The sequence below is a fragment of the Miniopterus schreibersii genome (genome assembly GCF_964146895.1).
Source record: "Miniopterus schreibersii genome assembly, chromosome: 1".
NCBI classification, from domain to species: Eukaryota; Metazoa; Chordata; class Mammalia; order Chiroptera; family Miniopteridae; genus Miniopterus; species Miniopterus schreibersii.
Genome location: NC_138101.1, coordinates 70,173,613 through 70,187,884, shown reverse-complemented (window position 1 = coordinate 70,187,884; position 14,272 = coordinate 70,173,613). Strand labels below are relative to the sequence as shown.

The 14,272-nt window shown below is 43.8% G+C and overlaps 1 protein-coding gene across 3 annotated transcripts in view; it reads left to right on the top strand.

The window, feature by feature from the left end:
* The window catches only part of DIP2C (disco interacting protein 2 homolog C), a 365,873-nt gene that overhangs the window by 261,369 nt on the left and 90,232 nt on the right, over positions 1 to 14,272 (top strand). For all 3 annotated transcript variants that reach the window (XM_081128158.1, XM_081128156.1, XM_081128157.1), the window contains 7 exons: positions 4,589 to 4,712; positions 5,025 to 5,134; positions 5,303 to 5,405; positions 7,656 to 7,720; positions 10,273 to 10,366; positions 10,477 to 10,596; positions 12,608 to 12,722. In XM_081128158.1, coding sequence (XP_080984284.1) covers positions 4,589 to 4,712; positions 5,025 to 5,134; positions 5,303 to 5,405; positions 7,656 to 7,720; positions 10,273 to 10,366; positions 10,477 to 10,596; positions 12,608 to 12,722 — 731 coding nt within the window. The remainder of the gene's footprint in view (positions 1 to 4,588; positions 4,713 to 5,024; positions 5,135 to 5,302; positions 5,406 to 7,655; positions 7,721 to 10,272; positions 10,367 to 10,476; positions 10,597 to 12,607; positions 12,723 to 14,272) is intronic.

The following is a 14,272-nucleotide window of genomic DNA, read 5'->3' as shown; positions in this document are numbered from 1 at the left end:
ATTAAAGCCTGTTAATGGGAATTACAGGCTTGGCTGCACTGGAACATTCTCTTATGAGGTCAGAATGTGCAGACGGCTGATTTGAAAGTGGCTTTTCATCTCAGCAGGGTGTGGATCAAGAGGAACAGAGAGGTTTTTCCTTATTTCTGAGGCTGTCAGGTTTTCAGCAGTTATCTCAACAAAGGGGCCAATAACCTCATATTCATTTAGCTTCGTGGTTTAGCAGGAGCAGTGTCTCAGAGACAAAGCTTCTGTGCATTGTAACACCGTTGAGCCAAGTAATTGTCAGTAAAGCAGGTGTTTGAGTATCTTTTTCTTCAGCAGTTATTGCTTTCATTCAGGTATTTGGACGGTATCAAGTCCCGGGTTCACCTACAATTTGTCAGATCTTATTCTGTAATTATAATAAGTAGCTAATCTTGCTCTTAAAATGATAGCGTCATATGTAGTCCAGTATAAGAAGGAACATTGTACTGTCCTACGCATCAGTGTAGGTTTCCTTGTTCATGTGAATGACTTGCTCTCCATACTCCATAGCTGTGGTAACTGTAGGAAGAAAGATAACGGGAGGAGACCCTATAGGGTTGACACTGATGGCCACCAAAAACAGATGGTCTGACGTTGTCCAAGGATCCTCAGCTGGCAGCCATGGACTGGTCCCCTCTGTCACTCAGGCTCTGTGACTTCAGAACATGACATTTGTTGTGTTAGAGAACTTCTCTTCATTTTAAATAAATGAACCATTGACTCAAATACAGTTGAAAAGGGGGTAGGATGTGCACATGAACGTAGGTGATGACGTGAGTATTTCCTCTTTGTACCAGTTCTGTTCCCACTGGACTTGTCTTAAAATAACGGGCCTAATGAGAACCAAATTTTCTGAATCTTGAATGTTGCTTAGTGAACCTGACCGAACAATTTAGTCCCATGTACATTTATTCTCTGTTCTAATTCTTGGAGTGAGAGGAGAAGCTCATTTTTCCCTTAAGGATACCATAGCAGAAAAGGTCAGTGTTCCACGATGTTTGGCATGGGGAGGAGTGAGAGGAGTGTCCACGCATCTGTGCCAGGACAGGCCTTGAGTGGTCACAGCAGACCTGAGAAAGCCAGCACCCTCTTGAGATGGCTGAGTGGGTCTTTTAAGGCCAGCTGTAAGCAGAGCACATCTGTCTGCCCGTGAAATTAGACGGAGCCAGAATTTCTTCTTCACGGACATAGGCTTTGCCACTGGCATGTGAGTCTGACAGGAAAATAGCAAGGCCTTCAGGGTGGGGATCAAATGTGCATATTCTATGTAAGATAGAACCAGAAACAAGATGGGGCCTATGGGCTGCAGGAGTCAGCCAACTAGGGCCAGCCTGTCAGCACAGCCTGTCAGCACTCACTTCCTCTCCTTGGAATTCTAACACACCAGCCATTTGTTTGCTTTAGTAAAGGTTTTCAAATACCCCATTAAAATGAAATATCTCTAGAAGGGGTAACATCAATATTGTCACATTTTTTACAACCTCATGATCAGTCATGGAATCTCTACCTCAGGAAATCAGAAGTAGTAAGGAGACCATGAGAACCAGGCATTGTGGGGAGAGACGTGGGCTGCCCAGGGGCTACCATCACCCAGCCAAAGTATGTGTGCATGAAAGTGCGAGCCCCACGCGTGGGATTTATTTTAAAATACTCTGGTCTGCATGTACATGTGTATGTGTTCGGGGTGAGACCAGATTTGTTAAACATTGATAGTTGTTGAAGCTGGAGAATAAGTTCATGGGATTTCTTTTGCCTTTTCTCTATATTCGTGTGTGTGCTTGAAAATTTCCATTATAAGTAAAAAGTTAGACATCATCTTTTTATTGTCATATAGATAAGTTATATATATATCACAAGTTTGTCTTAGTTTTGATAAGTAGAATGTTTTGTGCCCAATTTCTTTGATCCACCTGGTTCCATTGCCATTGATCATCTTTAAGCATGTTGGTCTGCAGCATTTTGTGTTGACGCTGCATCAGTGTCCATCTCTCCGTCACGTCTTATTGTCTTTTTCGCTTCCTGAGAGCTAACCAGCAACTAGTTGGTGATTTGGGTGGGCAAGGAACAGAATTGGATAAACTGCGGCTAGTTGTTGTGGAGCCACAAATAAAAAATGAGTTCAAGAAAGAGGTTTACCATGAACTTAACTTCTTGTTTATTAAAGAGAGAATCCTTTTTATGGGTGTGATTGATGCTTGCTGGTGGGGAGACTGAGATGGGACCGGGGTGGATGATGATTGATTAACATGTCCACGTGGCCTGTCTAATGCTTGAGAAGTTACTTGTCAGAGAGGCAGCTGTGAGGCAAAACCTCCTAGGAAGTGACATAATTAGTCAACTCTCTACATATTGGAGAAAGATTGAAAGTGAGAGGAAGGTTTGAACTCTGGTGAGGTCCAGGTTTTCTTGGCAGCTAAAAAAAAAATCATTACTGAGATTTTGTGATAGGGGAACTGACCATCCTTGACAGCCAGCATAGCTCTTCAGAGGAAGGGCCGCCTGCAGACCAGAGCACCCTCACTCCCAGGAGAAAAGCACAGAGAACACAACACAGCAGGTGTGCACACTAGGAGGGGGTGTCATCACATTCTTCCTGAGACGTAGCAGCTGCCTCCCTGAGTTGGCTGGTGGCACATCAGGCCAGATGGAGGCAGGCTTACAAGGCCCGGTGTGAGAGTACCATGTGAACAGCTGCACAGGGCAGTTCTGCTCCAGGCTCTGGGTTCAAGCATGTGTTTGTTTAGGGGTCTTGGTGCATGAAGGAGATCCACAGGCTGCCCTAAAAGCAAGTGATGGAGTTTCATCTCAGCCCAGTGAGGGTGAAGCAGGCAGAGCTATTCTGTGAAGTTGACATTTGACTGGAACTCTCAGTAGGAATTGTCCGGATGACGAGAATGAGAAGCTTCTTCCAGACAAGGGGAGAAGGCATGAAGCCTGAATTTTGCGCTGAACTGTGGCATCCTGTTTCCAGTTTCTCCTCTTCTCACATGGTCTCTTGTCTCTTGTCTCTTTCTCTGTATTTTAGGTGTCTTTTATCTTTGTGATTCCATTATTTTAGAAATCAAATCACAAGCAGGTGTTGGAAAGACAGGATTCAAGGAACATCATGCCTCCGCTGAGAGTGCCAAAATCAGAGCGTGGGCCCTCAGCGTGGGCACCAGCCCTTGGCAGGTCAGGGCAGGTACCCGCTGGTGTCCTCACTCCCAGTCCATCTTACTGTAGACAGTCTGGCAAACTCATGCTCACCAAAAAACACATTCCTGCTGCCAAACCTGATCTCAGAACCTGTCTTCTCTCCCTGCTGCACAGTCATGGTGTTTGGCGATGGAATATCCAAATTCACATTGAAGTGACTGATTATAATTCTGCTTGAAATACCATTGCTTGAAAGAAATGTACTGTGAACACCCAAAATGTGACCTGCCTCCATCTGTCCATGGGTGCCATATCTGTCCCCTCAGGACTGCACAGGGCTTTGGAGGTTGTGCACAATCCTGTGAAGAGAGATGTGCTTTTAACTGGGGGGTTAAATCTACAATAAGAAAAGTAGAAACTGTTCACTTGAAAGACTATAGTTTTAAGATGTCAATATTGTTGATTTTATTCAGGTGAAAACACCACCTTGTCTCACATTTTTCTCCTCAAGGCACAGGCAGGCAGAGTGACAGGCAGCCAGGTATCTGGTCCACTGACAGGCTTGCTGGTTGTGCAGGGGGTTCAGGCAGAGTCCAGTGCGAATGAACAGGTGATGGGTTCACTGCAGTCATGCAGTTTTGGCTCCAGCAGTGCCAGCTCCCTCACAGTGTGAGTCACAGCTGGTGTGGCGGGTGGGAGTAATGAAAGCAAATTGACCTGACTTCCTGCAGGGCAGCTGACACAATAAGCAACAAAACAGGGTTCGCTGTTCCCGTGGCTGCCCCACTGGCAGCAGCTGTTCAGATGCCATGTTCTTAAGTCGGTGCTGGTCATTTGGAGGCTCCCAGTGCTCAGTGTCACCAGAGTCAGCATAATACATGGTGGCCTGTCTAATGCAGAGTGGGGAAAGGTGACCAGGTCTCCATTTCTTTGGTAGATATGATCAAATATGGCAGAGCCCTTTGCTCTGAGTGTTTAAAATCAGGCAGTCAGTAATTATCAGTATGAAGCTGTTTTCTTGGACCCTTTCTGTTCTCCACAATACAGTCATAGTTATGGCCTACAGTTGCCGTTCACAGAACTGAGGGATTTTATGAGGCCCATTTAGTGCCAGCTCCATATTGAGTACTTACTTATGCTCTCCTGGTTTATCTCTAACAGCGGACCTGTGAGATGGCTCTGCCTTTCACCCCACAGTGCAGATGAGGAAAGGGAGGCCATGTAGGCTAGCTACTCCTTCAAAGCCACACAGCCGGCAGACAGCAGCCTGAGACCCAACCCCAGTTCTGCAGAGCCCAGTCTGTGCTAGAATCCTGGGTTGTTTCAGGGAGTTTCATTTCCATCCCAGAACCCAGGGTGAGGCCTTGTTTTGCCAGGAGTGCCACTGTCATCTCGTCTCCGTGCCTCTTCTGTCGCCCTCTCCCAGGATGCAGGAAGCCAGCAGATTGGCTTCCTGCTTGGCAGCTGTGGAGTTACTGTTGCCTTGACCAGCGATGCCTGCCACAAAGGACTGCCAAAGAGCCCTACAGGGGAGATCCCGCAGTTCAAAGGTAAGACATCGATGAGCACTGTGTTGGGAGGCACGCTCTTCACTGGGAAAGAAGGTACTAGGTCGAATCAGAGTGCACTTTTCCACACTCAAATGTCTCAGGCAACACATCACATGTTATCAGCCTCCCCTGTGGCATGATTCGACTGGAGGTGGCTTTCGCTTGTGGATGTTGTCCTTGACTTGATGGAGACAGAAGAGGTTCCCTCTAGCATGTGGTGGTGTGAATCATAGCCATGAATGGGGAAGTGATTCTTCATACCTCTTTTTTGGGAAACGCTCACCAAAAAGGAATTTGTCCTTTATTTCCAAGGTTGGCCAAAGCTATTATGGTTTGTCACAGAGTCAAAACATCTCTCCAAACCTCCTCGAGACTGGTTCCCACACATTAAAGATGCAAATAATGACACCGCGTATATCGAGGTAAGTTACTGGGTCTGGGCTTCGGGACTGAGTTCCCACATTTCTGATGGTTATGCAGCTCCAGGATCAGGGGACTTGCGGCCCCTTACTTAAGCAGAAGAGCTGATGGATGTGGCCCCTGCTTTGTTCTTTGGTACCACTCGTCCCCACACTGTCATCTCGTTTCAGTATAAGACGTGCAAGGATGGAAGCGTGCTTGGGGTGACTGTGACAAGGATTGCACTGCTGACCCACTGCCAGGCTCTCACACAGGCGTGTGGCTACACAGAAGGTATGGGTGGGACTCTCGGAGACCCTCCCTGCGGGTCCCTGACTCCAGACCTTGGCCTGTAAGACGAATGTTGATCATTCAAGGACTGTGTTGTTCCCACTAGTAACCGTTAAGAGTTGCATTAAGTTTGCGCCCAACTCAACTGCTGGTTAACTTGGATTATGACTGACATAACAAATACCACAACCTGGTGGCTTGAACAGTAGATATCTATTTCTCACAGACCTGGCTGGAAGTCTGAGATGAGGGCACTGTCAAGGTTGGTTCCTGGTGGTGAGCACCTTTTCTTGGCTTGTAGGTGGCACCTTCTCTTTGTGTCTTCACATAGCCTTTCCTCTGTGCACATGGAGAGAGTGAGAGATGTGGTGTCTCTTCCTCCTCTCTAAGGACACTGGTCCTATTGGATCAGGCCCCACCCTTTGACCCTTACAGGTCCCATCTCCAAATTCAGTCACTCTGGGATTAGGGCTTCAATCTATGAACTTGAGGGACCCTACTAAGGCCATAACAGATAGATAGTACTGTGTGTGTTCGTCTCTGGCTGCACTTCAGAATCTCTTTGAAGCATTAAAAAATGTTCATGTTCAGCCCACTCCTACCAACTGAATTCAAGTTCCTGGGAGTGGGTTCTGTGAGCTCCCAGGGTTGGGCTACACAGTTGAGAACAATTGTTTTCATGATAGAAAGGGATAGTCATGGAGGAAAAGAGGTATAGGGTGACCAGAGGAAACCATGGTATCAGCACTGACCTGGGATCTTAGAAGGCCAGACCAGATACCAGTTATCCCTCTGGCTGGAGCATCTGTGACAAGGTCCCTGCATTGGGGATGTGCCTGAGGAAGCTGGTGGCACCTGTTGCTCCACTGTAGCCTGAAATGCTTTACTTTTTCTATTTGTATCATTCTGTTTCTCTCTCCCCCATCCTTCTGGTAGTCTCCCTTTTTAAAAACAATTCACTTAGCTCATGAGATGTTCCGCTGATTTTTGTCCCTAAACTGGTTTTCCAGACATTTTCACATGTTGTCTCTAATTATTACCACCCTACTTGTCAGTGTTCTCAGTTTTAGTTTCAACATTTCTTACAACCTCATGATTCATTGCCTTGCCCTAATCAAAGTCTAAGGTTGTCACTCTTGTTGGGGATGGAGAGAGAGGAAAATAAATAAATAAATAAATAAATGCTCATTTCTCGATTTAAAAAATATTTGTAATAAAATAGACTGTTTCCTTTGAGCATGTTTATTTTGAAAGCCCCTCTGCCCACCCTCTCTGAAAGGGGTCAGGCACACAGTGCTGAACTTTTAGTGAGCACCTCAAGAACAAACAAGTAAAAATGGAAGATGAGGCATCAAGAAATGCCTGGGGTTCAGTGCTGGGTAGCGTTAGGCAGAGGTATAGGCAGCTGGTCCACCTGCCCAGGCCACTTGACAAATGTGACTTCAAAAGCCTTGTTCATGGTGTCACTGGTGACTGGCTCTCCAGGTTGGCTACCATGTCCATCATAGTAGTTCCAACCACATATTTTTAGCTCCTTTTTCTTACCGCCACCTTTAAAAGCACTCCATAACTCTTGACTGCTCCCCCATCCTATCCTTCCAAAGCCCTTGCCTCCTTTGTCATCCCAGCCCCACCCCTGAAATTTCTTTGGTGCAACATAGGGCATTTGCTAGAAATTGCCTTGTCTTCCAGATTTCCTGGGAGAACACATGATGGAAATGAAAAGAACCTTTTAAAAAAATGAAAAAAGGCAGGGAAGGGGGAACTATGTATATAAAGAGAAGGAATAAGGTACTTTAAGTAATGGTGTGAAGAGCTATTGCTGTAAATGTGCATACCAGAATTTTCATCTAGAAGCCCTTTCCAGGCAGGCCAGTGTTTTTTTTAAAACATATCTTTATTGATTTCAGACAGAGGAAGGGAGAGGGAGAGAGAGAGAGAGAGACAGAAACATCAGTGATGAGAGAGTCACTGATTGGCTGCAGCCCACAACCCGGGCATGTGCCCTCACCAGGAATCGAACCCTGATCGCCTGGATCCCAGGTCGACACTCAACCGCTGAGCCACGCCCGGCTGGGCAGGCCAGCGTTTTTAAATGGGTTTGCGAGCTGCAGACTTTCTGCAAAGATACAGTGAAATGATGTTATTCCAAGATCCATCACTGCCCCTGACCTGACGCGGGATTTTCTTTGCCCTTTGTTCTGTACCTGTCTTTCATAAGTAAAAAAGTTTCTACTCTCTTTATTTGTACAGCTGAAACAATTGTGAATGTGTTGGATTTCAAGAAAGACGTTGGGCTCTGGCATGGAATCCTAACGGTAAGTGTGAGGCTGGGCCCTGCTGCGTCCTATTTACATTTGAATGTGCTCATGTCAGAGTTAGAGTCAGGATCTTTATACTTAGCAGCTAGGGTAAGCCCCTTCTTCCCAGTTATAAGGAAAAGTCATTGTTGGAAGTCTTGAGTTGTCAGATAAAATAACTTCCAAAACCACTGTAAACCCAGTGGGTCTCTGCAGCCACTTGCTGAGTCACTGAACCACATACTGAGGTTACAGCTGCTGAGGGCAGCCTTTCTTGGGCTCACAGGAAGCAAAGGATCTTCCACTTTCAGTATTTAAGTTTACACAGCAGTGCTAGCAGTGTCTTTTGTTTGAGCCACTTTCCTATACATCTGATTGGCTACCACATTCTTGTTACTTTTCTTACTTTGTGTCAGTATTTATGAATATTGAGGGAACCTACTGTTTCATTCTGCTATGGAGAAAGTCCTTCACGTGTCTCCCCTTGATGAAAATTCAGCACGTGTTATAGAGAATGCCTGTCTATTGTTGGTGCCACTTGATAAGTAATGCAGTTCAAAGCTGTAGGCACATTTATAAAGAAATAGCTTATTATGTAAAACACATTTGGCACTTAAAAATGTGCAGTATAACTGCTTACCATGTCTGTTTTATATGTGGTTATTTTTAATCACCGATTTTTCCTTCTGAAGTTTATGTTGAAACTTTGTCTTTTCTGAAGTAGAAAAATCTAGTTCTTTTTGCATGATTGATAGGAACATCAGTACAGAAAGTGGAATTTGTTGTTTCTTCATAAGCTAGAATTTTTCAAAACAAGAGCATTTAAGTATCACATACGACAAAGTTTACAGCTCTAGATTGGCAGCTTCTTTCTGTAATCAATACAGTTCATTACATGACTCCCCACGTGTTCTCACACTGCTGTGCTGGTGGTGTGGGAAGAGCCCCACCCAGGGTCAGTGAATCCAGGCTTGGACCTCAGCCCTTCCTTCTATAGTTTTGACTCCAGGCCAGTCACCTGAGCCCAAGAATCTTTTATTGCCCAAGTCACTCTGAACTTCAGTTTTCCTATTTGTCCAATGGGAATGATGATGCTGCGTGAGAATTGTGGGTCTGATGTTGAGTGAGCACCTAGTCTATCCACCTGCTTGATAATGTGACAGAGCTGCTGTTATGTTGCCATCAGTTTCTCGTAACAGTCTTGGTTTCAAGAGCACTGTGATAGGTCTGTGGTACATCTTACTGATATTGTCTTCCATCTGCTTACTGTTGCTCTGGATTACTGCCCAGGAATCGGGGGTTTCCAAGGTTCTTGCTGCCACCTTCTAGAGCAGAGGTGGGGAATCTTTTTTCTGCCAGGGACATTTATATATATATATAACATTATTCACAGGCCATGCAAAATTATCAATTAAAAAATTAGCTATGAAAAAAGCCGTAGATTTATTGAATTTCGAGTCCCCCCTGGAGTTGCCTTGGCAGGGCCATACCAAATGATTTCTCAGACCATATAAAATGTTCCCCACCCCTGTTCTAGAGCAAGGCAGGTCTGGCTAGACAGCTACACACACATTCTTCTGTGGCATCTTCTATGTGATGGAAGTTGCTCTCACCCCCAGTATGGAGAGGGGAACAACCAAAGTGAGAGTGGCCCATAGGCTCATTTCTACCTGGAAAGGTACAGGTGGTCATTTCCTTCAGAGCTTCCAGAATTAAGCCAGCACTATCCAGAGTGTCTGTGCTCTCTCCTTCCGCCTCCACCCGCAGTAGCAGAGAGAATCCTGATATGGCAGAGCCTGCCAGGGAGGGTTCTGGTTGATACTCCTCCTTTGCAGTCCCTTAACTGGCAGCTCCTTAGTGCATTGGGCTGAATAATGTCCAGGCAGGTGTGTGAGTCCTTCAGGTGTGTAAAGCATGTAGGGACTAACCATTTTTTTTTTAATTTGATTTTGCATTTTTTAAAAATTACAGTTAACATTTATTATTTTATGTTAGTTTCAAATGTACAGTATAATGTCTAGGCATTTATATAATATATATAGTGATCCCCCCAATAAGTTTAGTATTTTAAAAGTTAGTTTCGGTTACTCGTTTTTAAGGAAATGAATCCTTTAAAAGTTCCCGATCTATGTTACCAAGGCTGGATGGAAGACTGAGGGTGAGCAGACACGTTCCACTGCTCCTTGACATTTCAGTGTAACATTTAATAAAGGAAATACATTTTTTAAAGAAAAGCTAGTATAATATACTAGAAAAAATTAAGCTTCCAGACTGTGAAAGGACTTTAAAAAAATAATGATCATTGAACTATAAGTTTTATTTAAAAAAAAGTATTTGGACTTAGATTCTGTAACTGTATCAGGAAAAGCAGGAGCCAAGAAGACTAGATAACCTTTGAGATGTCACTTCCAGGATTATTCTGAGATGTACTGGGATCAGCCACCCACTCTCACTAAGCAGCCCTGGTGTTGGGATGAGCCCCACACCCTTCCTATTATTTCCCCATTTGGAGCCTGGTGCCATGCAGGGAGCCTCTCCTGTCTCACCTCTGTGAATGTCCTTGCTTTTAGAGCGTCATGAACATGATGCATGTGATCAGCATCCCCTACTCACTGATGAAGGTGAACCCGCTCTCCTGGATTCAGAAGGTCTGCCAGTACAAAGGTAAGTCCCAGGGTGGCCCCAGTGTTCCCCCACTATCACAAGTCCCTCTTTTAATATATCATGGTGTGACGGTCCACATATTAACTCTCTTCCCCCTGCTTCTACTTCAGCAAAAGTGGCCTGTGTCAAGTCCAGGGACATGCACTGGGCACTGGTAGCACACAGGGATCAAAGAGACATCAACCTTTCCTCTCTGCGGATGCTGATCGTGGCCGATGGCGCAAACCCCTGTAAGCATGGTCTGCTGCTCGGGCGAGGACAGGCAGGCATCAGGGTCCTCATCACCAGGGTTCATTCTTTGCACTTTGATTTTTTTTCTAGTCTTTATCTTAATAAGTTTTCTGAAAATAATAACCATACAAAACTACCCTAAAGGCGCAGTGGTGTGCCATTGGAGAGCATGGGACTTTCAAACACAGCCCTGGACCAAGTCCTGGCACCTCCATGTCCTGATTCCGTAGAGAGTGCCTACTTTTTTAAAATCCTTCTCTTTCTTTAGCTTGAAAATGATAACTAAATCATAAGATTTTATGAGGATTCAATGAAGTAATCCCTATATACAGTTCCTTGGATGTAATAAATTCTCAAGAAATACTATTACTATTTTATGGTCTATAGTAGTTTTATTGATCAGAAAATTGTCATTTTTAATGAAATGTCATTATCTAATCGTATAGCAAAAATTATCTAGGTAAAGTTAATTAGCAGTTTCACAGAGTACTGTTAATATACCCTGAGAAATATTTCAGTCAGTTGAAATAAAACCCAGCTAGCTTGTTTCTTATGTGAGGAATATGGAAGCCAGAAGCAAAGTGAATGAAAGTGAATTGAATGTAAGAAAGTTTATTTCTGACTACATTTGTAAACTATAATGTATATACCTGTAAATTAAAACAGCATATACTTTCTTAGAGAATATCTGATATGCAAAAGTGGACTTGCAAACAGATCATTTGTTAGTACTAATTTTATAAATGACTCTTCTGTTTACAAAATAACTCCATAAATTGTGAGCTTTTTTTTTTAAAAGGTTTTTATTTTAAATATATCTTTATTGATTTCACGGAGAGGGGGGGAGAGAGAGATAGAAACATCAATGATGAGAGAGTCATCGTTGATCAGCTGTCTCCTGCAGGCCCCCGACTCGGGTTCAAGCCTGCAACCTGGTCATGTGCCCTGACTGGGAATCGAACCACAATCTCCTGGATCCTAGGTTGATGCTTAACTGCTGAGCCACGCCCTGCCGGGAAATTGTGAGCTATTTTAACACACAATTGATTTTACCCACAACTCGACAGAGCATCATATTTTATATAAAGCAAGGTAAACTTTTATTAGGAAATCATTTAGCTGACAGGTTCCTAGTAATTATACCTGGATCTCATCATTCAAGTTAAAGTTTTCTTCAGTTAGCTAAGGCAGTGATTTTCAACTGGTATGCTACAAGGATCTTTAAAACATGCCATACCTGACTACAGTGGTACCTCGGTTTTCAAACGTCTCCGTTGATGACCATTTCGGTTACGAACACCATAAACCGGCAAGTAAATGCTTCGGTTTTCCAACACGCCTCCAAAGTCGAACATGACACATGGCTCCCACTGAGTGCAAGATCCTGAGGCTTAGCTGTTGACTGTTGATCCCTCGGTTTTCAAACATTTTAGAACTCAAACAATCTTCCGGAACGGATTACATTAAAAAACCAAGGTACCACTGTATTTAGTGAGGGGCATTGACCTCTTTTCCCTTAGATTGTCAAATAAAAAAATGACAACAGTCAACACAACAATAGCCGTCCAGTGTGAATGAACCAAATTATATCTTATTTTTTTGGTCAGATCGGCAAAAAATATTTGTTTTTTGTACTGCAGAATTTTACTAATTAGTTGTGTGCCGTGAGATGAAAAGGGTTGAAAATCACTGAGTTAAGGTTAGATTTACCCACCTTTTAGAACATGCATATTGAAAATTGTAGAACAAGTCAAAAAAGTTGTTTAAGTTCATCAGTCAACAAATGTTTTGACATAGCACAGAAGTTGTATTTTGTAAATTCTTGATTCTGTGTGAGAAAATCATCTTTCCTTGTAACATAAATGATAAATTATATTTATATGAAGTGAAATGTTCTTTCTATGCTACCTAATTTCACATGTGCCTAAATCCTATCTTTTCTATTATGGGATACTTTTAATCAATGACATGGCTTCCACTGTCTGACTACTGTCCCCTCTTTCACTCCAGGGTCTATTTCTTCCTGCGATGCATTTCTCAATGTCTTCCAAAGTAAAGGCCTGCGCCAGGAGGTTATCTGTCCCTGTGCCAGCTCGCCAGAAGCGCTCACTGTGGCCATCCGGAGGTACTTAATGTGAACAGCCTGGGAATCTTAGTGAGAATGATGAGATGGATTCTTTAAAATGTCTAGATTCACTAGTGAGGGCAGCAGCCTTGCTCTGGCAGTTTACTGTAATTCCCATGTGAGTGGAAAACCACTAGGGGGAACACTGATGTCTTGTCTTTGCAGGTTATTCACTTTCTCATTTGCTGGTGTTAGGCCCAGGTTTAAGTTGGGGTGAAATAGAGTCAGTGTTGGGTGAAGTGGAATTTTTGTCCCCTGTGCCCTTTGGCATGCAGTTTCTATGCCATCTTCATTTTCTGTCCTCTGCAACGTTACACATACTGCACTTTAAAAACGCTGGTTTTTTGAGGTCTGGAGCCACTTAGCAGTATATCCAGGGCTCATGGGTCTGTGGTGAGTACGGGTGGTGGGTGCTCTTGCTGAGCCTGTTGCTTGGTGCCCTAGGTCATGGTTGTAGGTCACTGCGGCAGCACCACTGCCTCTGAGCAGCCCTGGGGGATGTGTGTGTGGGCATGTGAAAGTTTGTCTGACCCAGGGTGAGAGCTACCAGGAAGGCGCGTCATCATTATCAGCTCTCAGTTATCCACATTAATGTGAGGGGTAGGTGCAGCTTGTACCATGACTTATTTTTCAGTGTCCTTGGGTTCCGTCTCTAATTAGGTTTTATTTCTTGTCATACAGATGTACTCCATTGTAAGAAGGGATGACAGAGCTGTCAGGACACAAAGCATATAAGTTCTGTTCTTGATTACTAAAAGGTTGGCTTTCCAAAAATACTGACTGAAAATTGGCTTTAAATGAGAAACCATATACTTTTAGGTGTTTGTTAATGTAAAATTAAGCAGTCCACCTGATTAACAGGCTAAGAAATCTAAAATCTTAAAAGTATCAGAAGCAACTGTTAATTTTGATCGAGCCAGAAATTAAAAGTCTCTGACATAATTTAAATTGATGAGGAAACACAGTACCATTAACCAGACCCCCCTATTCCTTTTCCAAGGTATGGCCCTGTCGCCCTAATCAAATGAGTATCTCCACAAACAATCTTCTGACATTTCTGTCTGACCTTGGAGTACAGAATACTTCAGGGTTGTCATAGCAGATTAACCTCCACAGTGTTCTTTAGATGTTCTTCACTCATTAAAATGTGTGTCTCACTTGAACCTCAGAGTAGATTCCAGGGAGACTGAGCCTCGGGAAGCTTGTGAGCAGGAGACCCTGCAGATGCCCTGCCCAGCCATGTGATCCTGGGCAAGTCCCTTCTCTCCAGGGCCTCAATTTCCTTCACCAGAAAATGGGAAGATTGGGCTCAGTAATCTCTCAAAATTTCCTTCCATTCATAAGTTTTTAGAATTCTACAGTTCTGTGACAAAGCACCATTGCCACAGATAATTCACAGAATGAACGATTCACACATGTAGAAAATCCAGAGTTATAATGAAATGATTTACTTATTTGCTTTTCATAAAAATGTACTCTCTATGCTTATAAGATAAGCAGCCTGGATTATGCCAGAGTTGATTAGCAGAGGGAGAAGGGGTAAGCAAAGG